At 39.1% G+C, this 24462-nt stretch overlaps 1 protein-coding gene across 1 annotated transcript in view; it reads right to left on the bottom strand.

Annotated features, from left to right (window-relative positions):
• Window positions 1–24462, bottom strand: part of LOC145396980 (glutamate receptor ionotropic, delta-1-like) — a 159733-nt gene that overhangs the window by 86315 nt on the left and 48956 nt on the right. The window contains exon 3 of the mRNA XM_080270209.1: window positions 24300–24444. Coding sequence (XP_080126335.1) covers window positions 24300–24444 — 145 coding nt within the window. The remainder of the gene's footprint in view (window positions 1–24299; window positions 24445–24462) is intronic.

Below are 24462 nucleotides of genomic sequence, written 5' to 3'. Positions count from 1 at the left end.
AAGTAGCAGCAGCAGCAGCAGCAGTGAGCAGTAGCAGTGGTGTCATTACCACTTCTAATTCTGATACCAGCAACTACTACCGTTACCACTACCACCAGCACCACCACCACTACTTACTACTATTACTACTACTAATGATAATAATCTAGTCCTTGGCATTGAAGAATTCTGCTTCGTCCAACAACATCAAGTGAATAGATGATGGTCATCACCACCTACCACTAGCAGCAGCAGTAGCAGTAGTAGTAGCAGCAGCAGTAAAACACTGCTACTTCAAGTGGATCACTACTGCTGCTACCACTACGCTTTACCAACACTAGTCACTACTAATACCATTTTCAATAATCTAGTCTTCCATTTATCATTATTCCAGTTTCACCAACGAATTTCAACAAAGCTTGAAACACGGGTAGCAACATTAAAAGTGCTAAAAAATGACATCTATCACATAATATAATCTTTCTCTACAAAAGAAAACTGTAAATTCTTAAAAGAATACAAAAATGAAAGAAAAAAAAATTGACTGTAACTCACAGGAGAGGCATATGAAGGTAGCACAATTTCAAATGAGTGGATGGTGAGCTCCATCACCTACCACATACAGGATATAAAATCGCCAGTTAACCCTTTAACCACGAGGCATTGTTTTTTGACCCGACTGGCAATCCCCCCTGCGGGGTTCCAGCCAAAATGTAAACAAACTTTAAACCTTTATAACTCTGCATGAGAATAAATCTAGAGCGAAAAATAAGGTAGACCATTAGAAAGTACTAACTTTCAGCTTTGCAATGATTTAGGTTTCATGATTTCGTTGATTATCACTGGATGGGCAGTGCCAGCTTAGAAGTGAGCGATCTTAAATCACTATTTTTCGCTTTCAGCACACCATTACCAAATGCCAACCTCGCCTTCTGATAATAATACTATAAACATATATGAACACTGTACATACGATAAACACCCACTCTGTGTTCACTGGAGGCAGTGTAAAAGGCACTGTAATTGCATCGCCCGCACTTCACTGCCGTCATCAGCGCTGTTGTCACTCACACAGCTGGACAGGGGTGGGGTGGGGAGTCCGGGGGTGGGAGGTGGGGGCCCAGGGGTGTGAGGGAGGCAGGTGGGAGTCGGCTGGAGTGAAAGAACTTAATAGCTTCTCTCCCTTGAAACAATTACGGCGCGCGGAAAAATGCGCGTGGTATCTTCAAAATATTCATAAACATTCCAGAAATGACACCCGCGGTTTGGTCCAGTTTTTGCAATGTCATTCTGGAATGACACCGCTGATAAGGGGTTAATAAAAGGTAATGCTATATTCACCTACTTAGCGACCGTTGCCCTGACTCACCCTTCCATAAACGCATTATTCCTCCTTAGAACTTGACCAGACATTAATTTTCAGCTATTGCCAAGTCCGCACTGTTGAACAAAAGGCCTCCCCCAACCTTTTCCTCAAATTCCTTGACTGAGCCAGACTCTGCCACGTTTTGCCAGCATACTTCTCCATCTCAATTCTCGCCACCTACAGTTTGGCCTTTTTCTTCTATACCTACAGTCTCTTGGAGTCTAGTCAGTCAGCTTTCTGCCTCATTGGTTATCCCTTATTCCTGCTGCATGGTATGGCCACGTCCATTTCTATTCTTTTATAATTCTCTCACCCAATGCGTTGATCTTTTCCTTCCTCTTAAAGATATTCCCAGTACTTGACCTCTTTATTGCTCTTTGCGAACACATGTAACCCCTTAATCATGGGGCATCACTTTCGTGACGCTTTCGGGAGCAAGGGATCGTACTACTGGGCATCACTTTTGTGATTCTGTGTTGCTTTTGAATTTGCCCGGGCTTCTTCAAATGGTGGGTTGTATCATCTATCAGTACTACCATATTGTGTCCATTTATACTTAGTTCTGCTAATGTCATCTGTACTCCCATCCATTATTGACAATTTACCATTTTTCTCCCTGTCCTTGAAGCTCCCCTCTCACTTCCCCTCCAGTACACTCTTCTAAAAGAGCATGACCAGCAGCTGTGCTGCAGCTACACAAATCCCTGGACAGATTTTCCCACTCATTTTATCCATTGAAATGTGTCCTATGCCTTGCTATTCTTATACCAAATAATATATTAAAAAGAAAGAGAAAAAGTAATTGATCCTGCCATACATCTGGAATGGGCTACTTATCACCTGGCAAACACCTCACGTGCACTCGTTTTGCTACATTCTTCCCAGTTTATTTCCCCTTGAATTATGCCATACATGACCTGTGTTCATAATAAAAGTATATATAAGAAAGGAAGGGAGAAGCCTAAGTGATATTTACATTCTACCTGGAACTACCTAATTTATTACGTATGTGTCCTACATCTCCTGCTGCAAACATTTACATAGCGTATAAATTAGCAGCTGTCACTACGTTGTCATTGTCAACCCTTCACTGCCCCTAGGCCACAGCATTCAAGTTTACTGTCGTCTTTCAAGGTGAAACCAAGCTCCGGATTCGCGCCTGTCCAATTCCGCTGCTTTTTAGCCCCATGCAATGGGCTCCTGGTGACCTCTACCCCTACTAAACCTCGTGTGGGAAGCAGTAAAGGGCTAAGTGACTCTGCTGTGGAACATGAACTGGCTAATTTATAAATGATAATGATGGACAGTGACTATGTATCTTTCTGGTGACTCTAAAACAGTGCAAGTGGAAATGTAAATAATGTGTAAATAATATGTATTCAGCAAGTGAAAGCAATGAATGTAAATATAACTGAACAGTGGAAAATAGTTTTTATAAGTTACTGCAAGTGACAGTGCCATAACATACAGTGTAAATAAAAATAGAAATGTAAATAATGTAAGTAAAATAGAGAATGTAAATAAAATGTAAATAAGTAGTAATATAAGAAAACGAAAGTATAAATAATTCAGGAGTAATGAAAAGTGAAAGTGAAAGTTTCACTCTAGCATGTATGGCAATACTGGGAGTAATAAAGTGAAAGTGACAGCTTTGCTCTCTATGCTAGTTTAGCAGAATGAGAAAGTGAATGCCTGGGAGTGGAAAATAAAGTACTTAGAACTGAAAGAAATTTATGGATAAATATTGTATATATAAATAAGTGTAATAAAGTACTCGGAATATAAAGTGTGAGTGTGTTTATAAATAATAAATAGCGCTCTTCGCTCAGAATACAACCAAGGACTGCAAGCACAGGAGGAAAGCTCGAAGTGATGTGCTCTTCATATAATGTACATTGCTTTTACAGAACTTTTTTTTTTTTTTGGTATATAGATTCCATACTACTTGGAATTCATAGAACTGTGTTTGTAGTTATAATATCAGGCAGTGGTAACCATATTAAGGGGTATCGGGCAGTGTAAAGTGGAGTACTTCGTTACCCAACTTCCAGTAGTCTCCACAAGTCCTACGGTAGACGAGAAAGTGCTCAAGAAACACTCGCAGGAGAAGTTGAACATATGGCGTGCTAAAGGTTTATATAATTATATTATTCTAGGACTATTAACTGATTTTTGGCAAATATTTTTAAAAAGTCAGTCGGAACACCTGAATATCCCATAGGACACGCTTACAATACACTCCCAACAACTCTACGGTTATGGGATTAATTTATTTTCAATTGATTTTGTCAGTTTCCAGGTGTGACAACTATACATCATAGCTGGGATTATAACATTTGTTATATTCACCCTCTGCACACGTGACGGCATTTGTCGTCATTAGGGTGTGGCTGAGCCCATACAAAATGAAGCTTTTGTTGTCATAAAAGCATAAAAACTTTCATCAGAGAAAAAGTTTTCGCACGATTGGCATCATGCTTTTTGGAGGCATCATAGCTTCCCTGCTTCTCGTCAAAAGTAATGAGTTGGCAACTGTGGGTCCCAGTACCAGCAAGAGAATGGACAGGCTTCATTTTGTTTCATTACATAATGGCAAACTTCTGCCCTTTTTCATGATGTCTCCTGTGTTTGCCAGAAGCCTTGCATTCAATTGAAATGCATCTTTTATTTCGCTATCATGACCTTTTCTATTAGTTTCAACATTTGGCCCAGGTAACTGTACTCCTCGACATTTTTCAAGAATTTGTTGGCTTATTCACGATGATAATCTTTGGTGTATCTGGATTAAACATTGGTTTTACTTCGGTTCACCTTCAGCCCTTACTTTCAGACCTTTCTCTATTTAGGTCAATGAACTTACCGTGCAATGTCTTCTGGCTGTTTCCGAAGCAGTTCTACAGTGTTCTTATATACTCCTTGTTAAGGCAATGAATTTGTGAATTGCTATGTGCTCCAAATGAATCAGAAAACCTTTTTGTAATCAACAAAACCCTAAGCACTGTTTTTTTGTTTCATATATTCTACAGTTTTCACTATTTACATGATCAATGGTCAACTTCTCACTTTGGAATCATACCTGCTCAAAGTGATGGTTTCCATCCAAATGTGTTGTTATCTCCTAGTCGTAAGCACAGTTAGTGAAGAGTTTATAATTAATCTGGTAATAAGCTTAATGGTTCAATAATTACTATGATCCACTGAGGTACCTTTATTATAAAGCAAATAACTATTGTACTGCACCATGTTTTTGGAATTTTTTTCTTCTTTATACACTGAGTAAATAAGTGAGCTGGTCTTTTGTGTATGTCTACTCCTGCATCTGACTGTAAATCTGTTACTATACCATCTTCTCCTGGGGCCTTGCCTCTTTTCATACTAAAAGTGAAATGTTTGCTTCAGTGGGAGTTACCTTTCAGGTATTTCCACGTGTGTCAATTGTATAGTTAGCTATCGGCACACTATTATCTTTGATGCATACAGTTCTTAGTGCAAAATTCTTCAGATTCTCTTCAGCATACTCTCTCTGCATTTAATGACAAACACTGTTTTTCTCTTTCAGTGATATGACTTCTTGTTTTTCTAGTGCCATTTTACTTCCGACCCTTGGATTTGAGATTTTTTTCTTCTGGTTTCATTGAAGCTGGATCAATGTTTCTCTTTCATTTTTCTTTTCTCTGTCTCTTGTTCATAAGCATACTTTAATCTCCACTCCTTCTATTTTCCATATTTCTTTGTTTCGATTATCATCTCCTTTCTTGCATTCATCAGCTTGAGGTTCATTTTTGAAGACTTGTTGGTTTTGGCTGTAATAGCTTTCCCTACTACCTCAGCTGATTCTCAGGATAATTTTGTCAGGCTATCATTCAACTTATCAGCAGTCGTTAAGCAGCATAACTTAGAGCCTGAAATCTGTTTACTTATTGCAACTTGAAAAAGCTGCTTTGTTTCACTACTTTTATTAGGCACATCTTTATTTTTAATCTCAACTTCTTTCTTTCTTCATCTGAAACTGAATCTCGATGTGCAACTTATCATTCTATGGTCACTATCCCTATATTTACTACGTTGACAACTGTGACATTGATGTCTGTTATTCTTCTCTGCTATAATGAAGTCTGATTTCATTTTTTCTCCACCTTGACTTCTACAGTTCCATTTTCTCTCCGTTCTTTTGTGAAAGAATATGTTCATTATTCTCATGTTACACAACATTTCAGCAAAATTTGCTACCATTTTCACCTTGAAGCTGCTTCTAAGTCCGAGTTTTTCCCATACATCCTCCTCCATTTTTGCGATTTGCACCTCAATTTGCACTGAAAGTCTAAAAGTATAGTATATCTGGTCTTTTCTCCCCTCTCACAGTTTGGGAGATGTCATCATGATAATGTTTCTTTTCTTTCTTCATCTTGAGGCTCTGAGTGATCGGTGCATATACTTCTATTTCTTTTGAGGGTGTATCTTGCCTAGTCTAATTACAGTCCATGCTACTGTGTCCAGATACAGGTGCTGAATTCTAATTATGTACTCTGGCCAAGATTTTCTGTTAATGGAAACCCTACTCCACTTACTTCTCTCATTCTGGCTTCTTCTGTAGTAAAATAAGTGGTTGTTGTTCTTCCAGCTTGAACTAATTTTCTTCTTTTCTGTGGATCTCCACTCAGACCTAAAATATCCCAACAAATGTTTTCTCATTCAACCATTAAGGTATCATATTTGTAATCTGCACCATGAGCTCTAAAATTACTTCCAGGTAGATGGATTCATGGGTTTGAATTTGTTTAACATCCCAGTCTCTGATTGGCACGAAACAGTGCCTCACTCACTTTTGGTGGCACCTGCCTCTATGTAAAGAAGACAGTGCAGCTGGACTTCTTTAGTAGGTGATGATCCAACAGGAACGTCTGTCAAATAATTGAGAATCGAATTCATATTTCGTTGGGGGAGGATTGTGGTAAATCAATCTCACTCTCTCTGCCAGATATAGCTTCTCCTCAGATGTAATTTTTTTTGCCACCTAATTAAGTACATTCCTATGGAACCATATCTATCTATGGAGGTCCCATGTCTTCACCGATCACTAAGATGGTACCTCGTATATCTGCAGGCCTTCCCCTGTCTATCACTCAGGGATGCACCAGGTAGCATTGATATATATATATATATAAATAAATATATATATATATATATATATATATATATATATATATATATATATATATTTACATAACACTCCCCCAAAAGTAGAAACTGTTTCACTTCCACAAGGCTATATAATATGTTCCTTATCATCACAGAAGGCACTATGTGAGAAATTTGAAGAAAGGTTATCACAATTTTTAGAGGTTTACTCCCAATGCCGTAACTCCGAAAAATTATTAGAAAACACATCGACAGACTCCGAAAAATTTATTGAAACTGAAAAAAATTAAATTGAAACACAACATCGACGGATTTCCAAACAAAAAACGAAATATGTATTTTCAATAAGTTCCCATAGACATTCTATATGTGAGTGCTAAAAGAACACAAAGAATACAAAACACTAAGCGTAGGAATAATTCATCACTTTTTCTTCATCAAAGCAGCTTTCGTCAAACTGGCAGTTCCTTTTCTGGTGGTCCAGCGACCAACTGCAGTATGACAAAGCTGCTACTTCTTAGTTAAGCAATGGTTTTCTTAGCTTTACCACTTTGCCGTCTAATTTGTTGGGACGTCATTGGCCCTTGAAATTCATTTTCAGACTCTGCTGATGAGGTAACGCTACAGCCTTCAACATCAACCGAACTGGATGGTACAGCCATTTTCATCTGCTGTGCGAAGAGCTTGCGTTTTTGTTTTCGAGCATTGGTTTGATCACCTCTATGCCGCTTACGAGCCTCCTTGTTTGCCAAGATTCTGTCCACCCCAGACATACTCCTGCTGAAGGGTTTCTGTTGCTTTAATTGCATGAACTGCTTATCCTCTTTGTCACAGCAAGCAGAGCATCCTTTCAAGAAAACTTTCAATAAAAAATAAGGTACTGACTTCATCGTGAAACAAACATTCTGCTTCCATTATTCACATATATATACAAAGAGCAATTTTTTTTTTCTAATTACACAAAAACTCACATATGTACTAAATTAACACTTGTACATACGACCCAGACTTCTACAACTCTGTCTTTGAGTGAATCTCAAAGAAACAGGAGGTGCACAGTGCCACCTGACATTCATCACACCACCTCGTCCTACGGTGTTGCTGTTTTGGCGCGATGAGTTGGCAGAAACATAGCAATGCTGGAAGGCTTCTTTGTCTGCAGGTCATTAAGGCAGTGCTTCCAGGTAATGCCTACTGAGGTAGTCCCTGCACTGCAGCCTGTCAGGCAGTTGCTGTACACTGTGCCTTCATTTCCCAGCAGGCATTACTTGGCCATATTTCTGCAGGAGGCTGTAAATGACATCCTTCTCAAACTGTCTGAGGGATGTGCTTGTACAGTATGTGTTATGTGCTTGTAAAGAATGAAGGCGTTCAGTACACAGATGTCAAGTATGTGTACAGATGCCTTCTTCTATCACTTACAGCACTACCTCAGACAATTAATGGTGCCAATCTGCACATCAGATTTATCAACCAGTAGCATGTTGACGTTGTAGTCGATAACTGCATCAGGCCTGAAGACTGGCTGCCTCGTTCTTTTATCGATCTTGCCCGTGTTTACCAACTTACCTTCATGGTCCGTGGAGAGGACACATACCTTTCACTTATCGTGCCAGAGAAAGGCAAGTAGTTTACCTGATTTCAAGCTTCTGTACTCCCCAGCACAGTGCCCTTGGGAAGAGCTAGCCAATGTTTCCTCTTTGCATGGACAGTGCCACACAACCCAGTTTTGTGTTCTTGCAGGTACTTTGCAAGATTTGGCACAGTGTAGTAATTATCAGTAAACAGGAAATGGTTGCCACCAAAGTACCTGTCCATGAACTTCTTCACGACTGAGCCAGAGAAGCCATGGTGGTCTTCCTTCGATAACTCCGTATTACTTGCTGTATACTCAGTAAAATCTGTCAAGAAGACAATCTTACAATGACACAAAACAAAAAACTTTATTCAAAACTGATGTCTCTTTGATGATATGTACAGTACTATTTGAGGGTAAGCTGTCCCCTGAAAAGAACAAGTGACTCATAAATAACAACTTTCTGGAATGATCTGAAATATGATCTAAAGTTTTCCTTCATTTCCAAAATCGAGTGAATTTTTCATAATCTATGGTTCAGATGTGGGCCTATGTTGGAAAAGAAATGCAGGTATCAGAGGATGTAGAGCTATCTGTCCCATGGCATATACTTGTACTTACCAAACAGAGGTGTTGATGCAATATCGTCCACCAACCAGTAGTCATGGATATTGTGGTTTTTATGCATGGCATCAACATTGTCAATGCAAGCCAAACATGCATCTCATTTATATTCATTGTCCACTCCCTCATTTTTGCACTTTCACAAATGTGTAAGGTTTCACCCTAATTGCAGCAGTATTCCCTGAATGCACTGATTTCCTTTACAATGAAATCCATGTCATGGTTAAAAAAAAAATAAATAAAATAAAATAATCAACAGGAGTGGATGTTGCACTGCAAGGGAATTCTGGCTGCACACCTGCATTTAACTCATCAAACACAGGTACATCAGGCTGAACCCTATCCCTTCCTTCCAGGTGAAGGTCTCCAACATATCTACCATTGGTCCCTGGCTTGCCTGCCATGCACATGGCCTGCCCGGTGCCCTGCCTCAGCTCCTAGCAGGGTGCCTTTTGGAGAATCTGGCAAATAATCACTTGATGAGGCAGGTATTGGTCATGATGATGATGATGATGCTGGTGACGGTGATCTTGCTGGTGATGGCGATGGTGAATCCAGGCGATGGCAGCCATAAAATGATTGTGGCTGTGCACCTGCACCTGCATACCCAGACATACCTGGCTGTTGTGATGAGGTAGGGTGGTGTTGCAAGGCAAATGGCGAGGCAGCCCGGCATTACGTGGCACATGGTGTGGCAGGCTGGTGTGGCAAGGCATGTGGTGAGGCAGGCCAGTGTGGCAAGGTATGTGGTGAGGCGCGTGGCGAGGCATGTGGTGAGACAGGCAACATTGCGAGGCACACAGTGAGGCAGGTTGAGAAGCAGGATGAGTGACAGGTCAACTGGGTGGTAGAGTGGTTAGTGGAGGTTAGTGTAATGATAGTTTGGGTGAAAAATCCATGGTAGGACTGGAGTCACACGCTGGTGTGAGGCTTGCCCTAAGGAACTTCCTCCTCCCTCCTCCTCCACCTCCTCCCTGTCTCCACTCCCTACTTCCTTTTCCATCTTCTCCAATGTGCTAGTATCCCCTCTCCAGGATTGTCAATATCCTCTGAACCATTTTCATCATTGGAAATGGCAAATGAACGTACAGGGGAAAACAACTGGCACATAAATGGAGAACTCATGGTCAACCTACTCATCTGACTCATAAGTTTCAACACTCATCATGGCGAGGTCACATTCCTCAGAGGAAGAGTCACCACTCACAGCTGGCAATAATGCCAAGTCTAATTCTCTCCCTATCACAATATCACTAAGGCTTTTCTTCTTCGAGCCTCTGGACTTCATTGGTGTTGAAGTGGGTGGCTGCGGGTGCTCAGCCAAGGGTCCAGCCACAGGGAAAATTTTTTGCATAGGTCTATTCATTATGGAGGTACACAGGTAACTGGAGTGTGATTGTGAAGCGTGACAGAGGGTTGCCAGTGGCTGCGTGTGGTGGAAAAAGCCAGCTGAATATTCAGACAATGGCACAAAACACTAGATCATGTATACATATCACCCGGATGTCCCCAGTTCGACATGTATTCATGACACTGGGATGCAGTGGGTTAAAAAATATATATATATATATTTCCAAAATTCAGGTTTGAGCAGTAGTGTAATTATGTTAATTTTAAGATGTTGCCTCATTATATGGGTCTTCAGCCTCATAATATCAAAACCTTATTTCTTTTCAGTTTAGAGGTAAATCGGGTAGTTAACAAAACACAAGTTTCTAAATCATCCAAACCAGACAGATAGATGGAATGGTTTGGCCACATGTATTGCCTGGCACCTCATGAAAATTATGGGACTTTGATTGGCTAAAAAAACAAAATTTATAAATTCAAAGATATTTGATTTTCCTACAGTACAAAATTAAACTTCAGAGTCCAAATGAGTCTCTTCATATTTGTTAAAAAATAATATTTTAAAACTGAAATAAGTTTCACCAGAGTTATGGATAATTAAATTAGCCTCTTACTTTCTGATTTAAAATGATGCATAATTGATCCAATCTCTCTTTCTCTCTCTCTCTCTCTCTCTCTCTCTCTCTCTCTCTCTCTCTCTCTCTCGTTCAGGCATAAATCTAACTCCACTATCCAAAATAATTCCTTCATAATTGTTCGAAAACATATTTTGTTTATACTGAATTTAAATGAATCAAAATTATGTATAACTGACTTAACCTCTTACTCAGACTTAAAAGATGCATAACTGGCCTGATCTCTCCCTCCCTTCCTCCCTCTCCCCCCCTCTCTCTCTCTGGAATTATGACTTCACTTCTCACTTTCCGGACCTCTATTTCAGATTGCAAAAGATTCTTAATCTCTCATTTTATCTATTTATTTCCCAATTTCTGTTTGACTGAATGACTTATGGCTTTTTAATGCATATTGCAGTCAGGGATAGTTCTGCTACTGATGAACCACCCCCTTCTCAACTATCCAAATTATTCTCAAATCTATGTAATTAACTGAATGGCACCCTAAAATTTCACACGAGAGTAACATTTATATCTGATAACAGTATCTTCTACCGTACATATGATGTAGATTCACTATAATAATGGGCAATTCACTGCTCGACACATTCATGGAAATATAGCTTACTATATACACTCAAATTAAAACATAGGAGGTTCAAATATATAAATACATATATATATATATATATATATATATATACAGTATATATATATATATGACTTGCATCAAAAAGTGTGGCATTTATAGCTTGGAAATTCTGTGTGGAAGAAGCAAACAAACTCTTGCACTTTCACACAAGACCTCGCAGCCCTAGGTCCCATACCTTACTCAGGAAATGCACTGTCCGAACCATCCCACTGTCCGAACCATCACCCTTCTCTATATAACTTCAGACCATACTGGGTCCTGTGTTTCTGCCTATGATATTTGTTCATGGTTGGTGTTTGCTTCCCTTAGAATAACTGTAGTGACACTGGTCATTGTTGGATTTTGTGACAGAGCGTCTGGTGCTATGTTTGCTTTTCGTTTTATGTAGCGAATATTTAAATTGTAATTCTAGACTGTACATTTCCATTGTGCTCTCCTCCCACTGAGGAGTTTTTCCTGAAACATGCCCAAGAGGGGCTTATGGTCAGTATAGAGGTAAATTTTGTGATCATATACAATGTCACAAAATAATTTTTGTAGTGTAAATATTAATACGAGAGCTTCGAGGTCTGTGGTACAATAGTTTCTCTCTGTCACTTTTGTTTGTTTACTGGCAAATGCAGTTGGGTGATATTTATCACATCTATTGTCTTGCACCAATACAACTCCTAAGCCTTTAATCACAACTGCGGTGAAGGTGGTGAGAGGGATACCCTTGTTGCAGCAATCCACACAAAAGTTACCCATTTTCAGTGCAATAGAATTTGTATCAATAAACAAGATAAAGAAAAAAACATGACAAAAAAGCAAAACTTTTTGATTTTTCAGAGGTTTTACAGTATTTTCCACACTAGAATTACTAGAATCACCATCATCAGTACGTGCATACTTCATTTTCTTTGGAATACGACCTCTAGCACCTCTTTTCTTGGTAACACCAAGCCAAGTTGAGGACTAGGGCAAACACAACAAACAACCTTTAGATGCCATGACTTCCTGAAGCAAACTGGGCTTATTAGTGGCATGAATGATCCGGCTTATAGAGCCGGCTCTTTTAAGTGGACAATGGGAGCTGGCTCCCTTCTGGGAGCTGTTTATTTTTTTCTGTAATTTTCTTGGTAAATTAATAAAAAAGAGAATGGCAGGACGGTCACTCATTTGTTAAATACAACCCACAAACACCGCTTTTCAATCACTACTAAAAATCAAGCAGAGTGAGACATCTGTTTGTTGTTGAAGACAATCTATGCTGGTAACCCTCAACTCTATATGGAGGTTTAGTCACAAGGTACCGTCACAGAGTTGCCAGATTGGGTGAAAAGTAGTGGATTGGGCTAATTTTTGCAGCTGTATGCTAATAACATATGAAATATGCTACAGTACTTGCGACATTTGAGGCTACTTTGATTTAGAGAGAAGAAGCCAGATCAGTCCCTAGTTTTTCGTCACGCCACTCTGCCATAAAGACAAAATGAGTGACATGTTTAAAGAGGTCACGTACAACCTTCTGTTATAATGTTAGTGTTCCACTGTTAACAGATACAAGTAAGACTTGTTGCTGCTGTTTTCCATATTATATATATATATATTTTTTTTCAGATAACAGAACAGAGGAACGAAAAACAAATGAATAAAAAAATAATCCATACACCAGATTACTGATGTCCTCTGTTAATAAAATATCTGTAACAGTTTGACTTGAACAGCTGTGGGTTGAAGTATGGAGGGAAACAACCCTGGGGAAGCGACTTCCAGAGAGATGCAGTTTGGGGAATGAAAGAATTCTGATAGGCAGAAATTCTGCATTACAGATGAGTGACATTCCAGTCATGAGCGCTACCAGATGCCTGCATAGCACGAGGGAATGCATGGAGAGATGGCATCATGGACGCAACATCGTCTGAGAATTTGCCATAAAAATATCTGTAAAATAATGCAAGGGAGGCAACGTTCCTTCTTACTTGTAGGGGAGGTAGTTTATTTGTAATGGCAGGGTTGTTAATAATTTTAACAGCTTTGTTCTGAATTTTGTCGAGTTGTTTTAATGCAACCTCTCCACATCCATTCCACAAGGGTGAGCATTATTCAAGCTGAGAGCGCACATGACTCATATATTATATATTTGTTATTTGGCAAGATGTGTACCATCTTCATATAATCAATATTAAGTTTGTTTTTTTCATGAATATGCAGATAATGTTCTATTGCATTTCAAAGTTACTCTTCTTTGGTTGCCAGATTTAGCTAATATTATTTTTTGTCTTTTATATGACAATGAAGGTTTTATTCGTTATTTACATTACAAATGGAAGATGTACATTTTTAAGTGTGCATTACATATGCAAAGTCCTCCACATGGCCTTTGAGTTGAAATACACTGTATGTGTAAGGGTAATTTGATTTTACCAACAGTAAATGCTGAATATGCATAATCTTATTGTCAATGAGATTGTTTCCAAGATGTTTAGAGAGAAGAATATGTTTCTGGAATTTACATTTTTGTGACTGCATCCTTTTTATTTATTTTTTACCATAAGGTGCAATATTGGTATATTTGGGTAAATTTTATAAAAGCCAATGTGGTACTAAATGAGAAGCCATTTGAAAGCCGAAAGAACCAAAAGGGCTGGCTCTCTTGCCTGAACTGAGCCAAATGAGGCAGCTCCCTTGAAAGAGCCTGAATTCCCATCATTAGGGCTCATGTGGTTATGTAATGCGTGATGCAGTGTGGAGGATGCTAAAAGGACAACCTGGCAACTCCAAGCATGGGCGGATGAATACACAAAGTATTCGCATCAAAATCCAGAGCACAACCTTTGAAATCGATTCGTGGATTTCGTACGAATGGCATAGCCTGTTGATCGGACCTTTTTAAGGGAACATCACAGCCAGGAGGAAAAGTGAAACACTGTGGAAATTTAAATGGTTTATCAAAGTTTGGATATGCTAAATCAGGTGCACATGTAAGTTTACCTTTAAAATCATTAAATGGTAACTGTTGTTTTTGTCCATTGAAATATTGCTTTTTTTTTTTTTTTAAAGGTGGAATAATGGCTCTGCTACATTGGATAATCCTTGTATACAAGATCTTTAAGTCCTATAAGGTGTCGAACTTCACTGACATTTGTGGGTTCAGGGAAATCCCTTACTGCTTGTATTTTTTCATCTGAGGTGTGGATACCCTCTACATCCAGCCTATGGCCTAGGAGTTTCATTTCTGTAAAGGAAATAATACTTTTAATCCGCCGCGTCCCGGAGACGTGAATTCACGTCCTCACATGATGTGCACTCATATCCCGGAGATGTGAATTAACACGGCAACATTGCAAGGTCCCTAATTTGCACAATTTTCAATTTTCGCGAGTTATTTCGTGAGTGATTTTTGGCATGTATACACGGGACACCTTCCTCTATTTCTCTACAAGATGCCAAGCAGGGACAATGCCTTACACCGCATAACCTCTCCCCCCCCCCCTGCATGCCATTGTCTCGGCAATTCACCTGTTACCAGTGACCTGGCCAATAAAGACATTCAGGGCCAGAGTGATTCCCCAATCGATGACAATGTGGAGGACAAAGTTTACATAGCATTAGAGGAAGAAACAGTCAGAAATGATGATCAGGTAATGTGGGAAAAAAAGGTCATGAATGGTGATGAGTTAGTGAGTGAAACAATGCTTATAATGCCTATATTACTGTTTGAAAACCAATATACTCTTGTACTACACATAAATTCGTACCAAGTAAATAAATAAATACTGTTTATGAGTGGATCAAGTAGTTACCCTCCCTTAGAACTCGTTTTCTTTGGTGCCAGCCTGTTAGAAAACCTAGTCAGGTAAGGAGGTACTCGTACCTAGATCGAGTATTTTAAACCTCAGGTGAGCGATTTTTCTATGAATTTTCGATGTTTATCACCAAAAGCGGATGTTTGAGCCAAAAAAGAAAAAAAGGTCCAAAAAAAGTCGGGACTGGGGCGTACCACTGCCCAGAAAATGTCGGGATGGGGCGGGTTAAACAGCTTAATTTTTAATCCAGCGTTGGCTACCTTGTTTAGGAGTTGGTCTGATTTCTGCAAGTACTCTTCCATTGTTCTTATTGCCATACAAAGCCCCTTGGCATCTTTCAGTATTGAAAATGCCACTATTTGTAGAAAATACTGTGTATTTGTGTGATTCTTCATCTGACTATCTGGTAATATCCACTGAACAAATCGATTGTTTAAAGTACTTTATTTTCCAGTCCAATATTTTGTAAGACATCATTTAACACTGGCATAGGAAAACGGTCAGGAATTGTTTCTTGATTAAGTTTGCAATAATCAATAACTTCCCGCATTTCTCCATTTTGTTTAAGTCGAAAAAAATGTGGTGGATTCCATGGGGACACTGAAGATTCAGCAATATCCAAACTTAACACCACATATTGTCTAGCTAATGCATGCTGTGAATGTGCAGCTCTCTGTGCTGGCATATAAGTAGGTTGTGTGATTTATTTTACATTAATCTAGTGTACGTTGTGTGACGTTTTACATTTATCTGGTATAGCCTAATTTTTCATTGGGTAATGTGACAATCTGTCGATGTTTCTGTAGTAAATCCAGTAGATCATTGTCCACATTAAAGTTTTCTGAGTGAATCAAATCCTCTTTTATGCAATCTCTCTCTCTCTCTCTCTCTCTGACGATTTTACTTTGCTTGACACTCCAGCTATTGTCACTTCATGTACAGCAGATGGACAAGTCTCTAAATTACATATACAAGTTCCTCTCTTGATGTTCACATCTCCATTCATCAGGTTTATTAGAAAGACATTCATTTCCCCTTTGTTATATATCCAACATAAAACGTTATCTACTGAGAGTCCTTTCACTTTACAAGTTTCTTCCAGTACAATAGCATTCCACTTCTCCAGTTTACTCTTTATTGTGACTCATAAATTAATTCATTATCGATATGTATTCCACTGAAATGTTGCATCAGAAAAATATTTTCTTCTCTCATCATACTTAGGCCAAGGAGCATTTTTGCTTTAAATGATAAATTGTTTTGATAGTCTGTAAATCTGATGTCTAACGCAACCATATCTCTTACTAGTATTCCTTTACCATCTACAGTGTGTTAATCTAAGTTTTGTTCCTCCATGAATGTTACCTTTCTTCTAATTTAAAGATTCTTTCTATTTCATCTTATGTTGTTAGATTGACTGGTGTGCCAGAATTCAATAATAATGAAATCTTTTTTATCTTCACAAAAAGCAGAAACCAAAAATGCTTTCATTTCTGTATACTTCCTCTTTGTTAACCTTTTAAAATGTATTCTGGTCTTTTGTGCTGATACATTCTTCCCCTGACCTGTAGGCAGTTATCAGTTTCTCTGTTGTTTTACAGTCTGAGGTCCAGTGACAGACAGTTTCGTGTTTCCCACAGTAGGGTTGAAACCCTCTATTTTTTATGTAACTTTCAGATCTTGTGTGGCCTGGATTTGCACAGTAGTAACATAGCCTATCTTTCGAGTTTGAGCTACGAGGTGATTTAACATATCTTGGTCATTCTTTCGCACGTTGTGTGCCTGGGTTATGCCCGAAACTCTGAGCCTGCCTGTTGCCTGATATGTGTGAGCGAGTTCTTGAGTTCAGTTGACCGTTTGTCTGTGCTCTGGTCGAGACTGTCTTTGGTCTTTACTTGGACCAGATTTATTTATCCTTGCAACAGTCTCTGCTAATTTCATCCATGTTTTATTGCACTGTGATATTTCAGTCACACTGGCTTTGTTGCAGTGAAACTCCGCCTCATATATAATCTAAGAAATACATTCCTGGAATATAAGATATTGTCTTAGCTATTTTCAGCACCCATTCAGGCAATTTACATGAAGCAGCTATATATCCAATGATGTGAACGACATGCATTGGTGACATATGGCCGTCATCTTCAATCCAATATGAGTTTTCTACGCCAGATAGCATAATCCTTTTAATGGTGGACATATCTGCAGTTATCCAGATCTTAGTAAGAATGTGTTTGCTTTAGAAGGTCAGCTATTTCATGTATATCTGGGGCTATACCAACTAAAAAATTCTTGCCTCCAGAGAAATTCCTGAGAAATTCTGTCTTGAACTCACCATATATTTGAGCTTTCAAAGTCTTGTCTGACTTAAACAAATTGCCAGCTAGGCAATGTTCCTGATATATTCTTGCTGATAAAAAGCAGCTTTTTTTTTCTTCTTCTTTGTAATTTTTCTTCTAACGAAATGCTGTTGACATTCATCTAGCACTGTCTGGATATCTAATCCGTCTTTATCAGTACCTGAAAAATTTGTAAGATTTTTATCCTGATGGTAAACATACACTGTGCTGTGAAGAAGTGAATGCACTGGAAGTATCTTTGTCCATTTTCACTACAATTTCGTTGCAGTTGTCATTTAAGCTATTTCATATGTTTTTCCTGATTTGTATACTCTCTGATTCAGATCATCTTGATTATGATATGTATAAAGTTTCAATAATTCTCAGTCTGCATCTGAAAACTTTCACCAATCGTCATCATTATGTATTTCTGGGTAAATTTCACCTGTTTCTTGTTGTTTATTTTGTTTTTCTGGTGGATTCTGTGTTTCCTAGTTTTTATCTTTTTTCTTTGTGCTCGTTTTCTATTCCTACTTGTGTATGGCTATAAAGGAATGATAATGCTAATTCATCTAGCAATGATTTTTTTTTAATACATAATGGTATTACTCACTAGATAGCATATTTCTCTTGATTCCTCACTAAACTGAAATTATAAAACACATAATATATATCAGTGTAAAGTGGATATTGTCAGTCACTGAGTTATGAAAGTTATATGGTTGGGAAATATGAATGAACTAATATATATATATATATATATATATATATATATATATATATACGGTACCCTCGTGTCCAAGACGGGTTTGTCCAAAATGGAGACTATAAATAATAATCCAATATATTGCTGTAATATGGTTACCTGCATTCATTAAGGAACCAACAGTTCATTACGACCAAAATCTGAGGAGAATACAGCTATGACGGTCTCACCCAGTCCATCACGGTTCCCGCATCTGGGAGAATGACGTGGTTGCGATGTTGTCCAATAATATATTGGCATCTGGTCATGTGATGAGCAGGCAGTGCTTGCTTTTGTCTCCCTCACTAGAGCGTTGTGGACACACTGCGTGTTGCACTCAGCATTTGCTCCTAGGCTATTGCCTCTCCTTACATAACCATGCCTAGGAAACCGTCTGCTAACCCCTTGAAGTCCTGCCATCTGCCTCATGCTACAAAGCCGGAGATAACTTTAATACTAAGCTGGAGATAACATGCTGAGAAGCATATACTTTCAAGGTGAGGAAATTTGTTTTGGTGCCAAAACAGGTATAGGTTGATGTTTCTAGAGGCACTTTTTGGAGATTTTGTGACTTTTAATTTTTCCAAGAAATTTCTCGTCCAAGCTGGGACTCTCAGGCGACAATGTTACTGTCTTAGACACGAGGGTACTGTGTATATAATTATAACTGTTAGTTATTGTTAGACTATTGTATTGATATTACTTTAATACTGATAAATGAATTAATGCTTCAATATTATTTTAGATAATGCATGGTGATGGATGGAATATATCAAATTTGTTGTATGCTGATGATGCAATATTGCTTGCAAAAACCAGGCAAGAACTTGGTAGACTAGTGCAGAATTGCCGATGTCTGTGAGCGTCGTACCTTGAAAGTAAATGTGGAAAAGAGTATAGTGATGGTTACTGAGAGGGAAAGTGACTCCCAGTTTGATGTTACAGTGAATGGAGAAAGACTGAAATTGGTGAGAGTTCAAGTACCTGGGTACAGTGATTGAAAAGAGAGAAAAATATGGAAAGGTCTTGGAAAGTAGAGTGACATAAGGAAGGAAAGTAGCTGGTGCTATGAAGGCCTTGATAAGAAACAGTAGATTGAATGCTCCAGCTGCGCAAGGCTTACATGAGGGAGTGCTAGTGCCATCTATAACATATGGATGTGAGAGTACAGTGTGGCATGAAAATGAAAAGTCAAGAATGAGAGCAGTGGAGAAGGGGTTGCTGAGGAATTTATGTGGAGTACAGAGAGTGGATAGGATACGAAATTATATGATTCGTGAAAGATGCGGAGTGAGGAACTTTATCGACACCAGAATTGACAAGAGTATACTGAGATGGTATGGTCATGTGGATAGAACGGATATAAACATAGTGGTGAAAAAGGTATATCTGAGCCAATTTGAAGAAGGGAGGAGGCGACGCAGGCCATAAGAAGGTTGAGGGATGTGTTGGATGAGTGTGTGAGGAAGAGAGGTATGGAAGTCGGTGAGGCTAGGGGACTGGCAAAAGACTGAGCTGGCCGGATGAATGATGTGAGTAGAAGTGCATGATCAGGTAACTTGACAGCATCCGGATTGACTCTGTCGAACTCTTTAATATCAAGCTACAGAATGTAGTGAATGTTTTTGGCATATCAGATAAAGCCAGGATTCCGGGGGCTTGAATGATGAGTGAAAATTAGTGTGGTCCAGCAAACTTGGGCTGTCTGGACGTTGCTGCTCCTCACCCTGTCCTATGGTGGGAAAGAAGGACCGGATGATGATGATGATGATGATGATGATAATATTATTTTAAGTATATATATGTAGGCTATCTGTATTTTAAATGATTAAGTCCTAATGCCATCCTGAAAAGATTAAATATTAAACTGACTAATAACTATTGTTGTAGAAATGATGGTAGGAGATGCTGGTAGAGGATTATGATAGTGGTGGTAGTTAGTAGTAGTGATGTGGTAGGTAGGGAATGTCAACACAGCTCACACGTCAGTGCCACCGCATTTCCGCTACGTTGGTGTGGAGTTGTGGAGTTCTTTTGGAGTTGTGGAGTTGTGGTGGAGGGTTGGAGATCGGGTGCTTGTGCAGCGTCAAAACAATATTCACAGCTTGGTCAAGAGCTGTTACTTCCTATTCCTTCCTCATTTTCTCTTGCTTACTCTGTCTTGCTTTTCTTCATCTGTTTCATCTTCTTCTTCTAGTGATTAACTTGTTTTAGTCGATCGTAAGCTGTAAATCGTAAATAGTTGCTGTTGACTAATATAGTTGGTAGTAGAATTTTTGTCACTGAAATCATAGATACGTCGTAGAAACTTGTAATAATCGTCTTCTTCATTGCTGTCTCTTCTTTCTTCTTTTACGCATCATTACCGCTACGTTACCGCATCTCTTCTATCTTCTTTTACTACTGTCACCAGCGTTATTAGGGAAGATAGGGAGGTAAATAGGTAGACAGGTAGACACGTGAAAACCATTGTCGATAATGTGGATGATGTGGAGAATCGTTGCTACCAATATAAAGTCGTGAGGCATTGGATAGCTCACTCGGGGTGTTATCATGAAGTAGGTCTTTTCTCTGTCTCACTTGCCCCTCTATCTGGTATCGTAGGTGAAGGTGAATTATAGACACTATTGGGTTATGGGGTTTATTGTGACACTGATATCGTGGTGTCATGGACAGAGTTATGAACCCACGTATTGTCAGGATGACGGCGAATGTCTTACACTAGCCGATCTCTTCAATCCCTTTCTGCCTTCTCTGGTCTCTTCTAGCTCTCTGACTGCTATACCTGATTTCCGGGAATATACATTGCCCAGTGTGTGTGTGTGTGTGTGTGTGTGTGTGTGTGTGTGTGTGATGACTAGTAGTTTTCGATCCACGTGAGCTAACCAGCTTTCATCAGTTACCCCATGTGTTTGCTACATAATAGGATTCTTGATCGTCTGAAAAATGTTTGCCTTTCATTTTGTGTTTGCATTCTGGCTAGAGGATGTGTACGTCTCTACCTGAGCATTGGACATTGCATATTGTGTAAGTGGTACATATTGTGTTATGACGTATACTAATGCCTATTATTATTACATGCCTATAACTATTACATATTGCTTTATGACATATTAATGCCCATATATGCAGAACACTGATTTAGAACTGAAAGTTCTAAAAAGACAGATGGTCATAATAATCTAAACTGACAGAGAGGCAGACAGAAGAATGGGTGGATACATTTAGTTATATTTTATGTGTTGTGATGTATTTCTTCCCGATTCTGCATATCTAATTATCAGTAATACGGTAATAATAAGGCCGATAACAACAGCAACAAAACCAAGAAGAGTAACACCAACTGCAACAACAGCATCAAAAATAACAGCAAGAGCAGCAGCAACAACAGCAGCAGCTACAACAGCAGCAGCAACAACAGCAGCAGCAGCAACAAACAATAAAAACAACAAGAGAACAACCATCATCATTATTATTCATCACCGCCATGATCATTATCATCACCTTTGTCCATCATCATCATCATCATTATATTCATTATCATCATTAACCATTCTCCATCATCGTCATTATCATCATTAAACATCATCCGTTATCATCATTATCATCATTTACCATTGTCCATCGTCATCATCACCATCAACCATCATCATCATCATCCGTCAACCATTACCATCATCCATCACTCACCATTCATCATCATCTATCGTCGGTCACCCATTATCCTTTATCTATCGCCCCTCGTCCTTCATCTGTCATCCACTGTCACCATCATCATCATCATCATCATCGTCACTATCATCATCATAGTCATCATCATCATCATCATCGTCACTATCACCATCACCAACTATCATCATCATTTGTCATTCATTATCTCTCACCCTCATCCATCATTTATCATCCATCACCCTCATCTATCGTTCATCATCAATATCTGTCATCTGCCATCCACCATCCATCATCTGTTATCAGTGTTCATCCTACAACATCATCCATTGTCCGTCATCGTCATCCATCATCCTCGCCAATCGTCCAACTTCGTCATCCCTCATTTTAAGCCTACGTCCACTATCGTCATCCATTACTTATCACCATCATCTGTCTTCATCATCGATCATCTGTCATCCATCATCATCATCCGTCATCAATCATACATCATGTCATACATCATTATTCATCATCCCTCACCCATCATCACCCATCTTCAATCGTTCATCATTATCCATCATCACCTATCTAATCATAATCATCCATACATCATCCAGTTTCATCATCAATCATCACCACCCACCGTCCATCATCATCAACCGTCATCATCATACATTTCCATCATCATCATCCGTCATTTATCATTGCACATCACCCATCATCACCCTCCACCACCTTCATCCATCGTTCATCATCATCCATAATATACCATCCTTGAGTAATTAACATTACCCATCATCTATTATGACAATTTGCCATCGTCATGCATCATCATCATTCATCTCTGCCATCCATCATTGCCATTATCACCCATTATGAACATCTATCATTTTCAATCATTATGAACATTATAATCGGTCATCTGGCATCGTAATCATCCATCATCCTTACCCCTCGTCCATCATTATCATGTCATTACCATCCGTCGACCATCATCCATCATCTTCATCCGTCGAGTCATCATCGGCCACCATCTGTCATCCATTATTTATTGTTATCATCCATCATTACCTCTATTATCATCCATCATGATGATGTGTCATTATTATCCATCATCATCATCCATCATTATCATCGATCGTCATCCATTTTCATCACCCATCATCCTCATCAATCGTCCAATACCACCCATAACCGCTCAACAATCGTTTATAATCGTCACCCATCACACATAATCAGTACCGGTACCCATCATCAGTCAGGCATCGTTATCATCATAAATCATCTCCATCCATCATCACCTGTCATTTATCATCCATCATCTGTCATCCACCGTTTATCATCAATCATCTATCATCATCATCCATCACTATCATCTAACGTTATCATCTACCATCATGAATCATCATCGATCATCCGTTCATCATCCTTACCATCCATCATCCGTCGTCCATCATCCATCATGTCATCCTAATCCAACATATATCATCCATCATGTCACCATCAACCTGGTTCATCATGATCTATCATCTTCATCTACCATCGTCTTCGTGCTCTGAGACATAAGATTAGGATTCCTAACTGACTGAGCTTGATACATTTTCCTTACCCAATCACTGGAGATGAAGGTCGTTTCAAGCAACCATGCATCTGTTGAGGAAAAGCCCAGACTCACGCTCGCCCCCTTCTTCCTCCCACTCCCACCTGGGGAGCGACTAAACTGTCATTTAAGGAGGGCTGACACAGAGGGACGCCGGTTTTGTCACAGGGTATACCTTACTGTTGAACATTTGGCTTTTTTTTTTTCTATACCCTGCAGTTTGCTTGGAGTGACCAGGGAATATCCCTTTTCTAGGAAGGAGATACTGTTCTTACGAATCTTTGTCTAGTAACCGTTACAGAAAACTTTTAATTCATTTTTTTTAACAACAAGTTTTAGGGCTGCCCATGATATTTGCACACGCTGTAAGCCTCTAGGTTTCGGAAAGCATGTTGTTGTGAGGTACGGCTGCACAGCTTTGCTGTGCTTATTCTATATCGTTGAATCACTTGTACCATCCCGTACTGGTATATCTCTATTCAGGCCTTCATCAGGCGATCAATATCATTACGGAACTGAAAATGGTTGATAAATATATTAACCTTTAACCATTTTGCAATAAAGGATTCTTTTAGCTTCTGCTGGATTACCTCATGCAGCTGTTGGAAGTTCAAGTATCATAAAAAATTTTATTCATGCAACTGTGAAACATACGGAAGAGTAGGAAAAAACGACCTTAATTGAATATTTTATGTAAATTAAAAATATTCTACTTTTCCTACTAATTCATTATTGTTCCCATGGGAGTGAATGGGCACGGGACTAGGATACTCAGCTATGGCATTGAAAGGGGGAGGGGGTGATCAGTTGCTCAGTCCTACGTGGTCTGATGTGAACAATAAACAATAACCAACCTTCTGATAGAAATCTCCTTACCCGGTGGAGGCTCCAGGAAGTTTACTGTGAAGTTGCAGGCGGTGGAGAGTACTCTTATCAACTCCACTTCCCTTCCATACAGACGCAGCTGTCCACCATCATGTCGGTCATACATGATATCTGGCGGGAATTCAAATGTTGCCACCTGAAATGACCACCAAAT

This window comes from Coenobita brevimanus, chromosome 40 (genome assembly GCF_032717465.1).
Source record: "Coenobita brevimanus isolate Jiangsu-jjx chromosome 40, ASM3271746v2, whole genome shotgun sequence".
Taxonomy (NCBI): Eukaryota; Metazoa; Arthropoda; class Malacostraca; order Decapoda; family Coenobitidae; genus Coenobita; species Coenobita brevimanus.
This window is presented reverse-complemented; position numbering and strand designations above follow the sequence as displayed.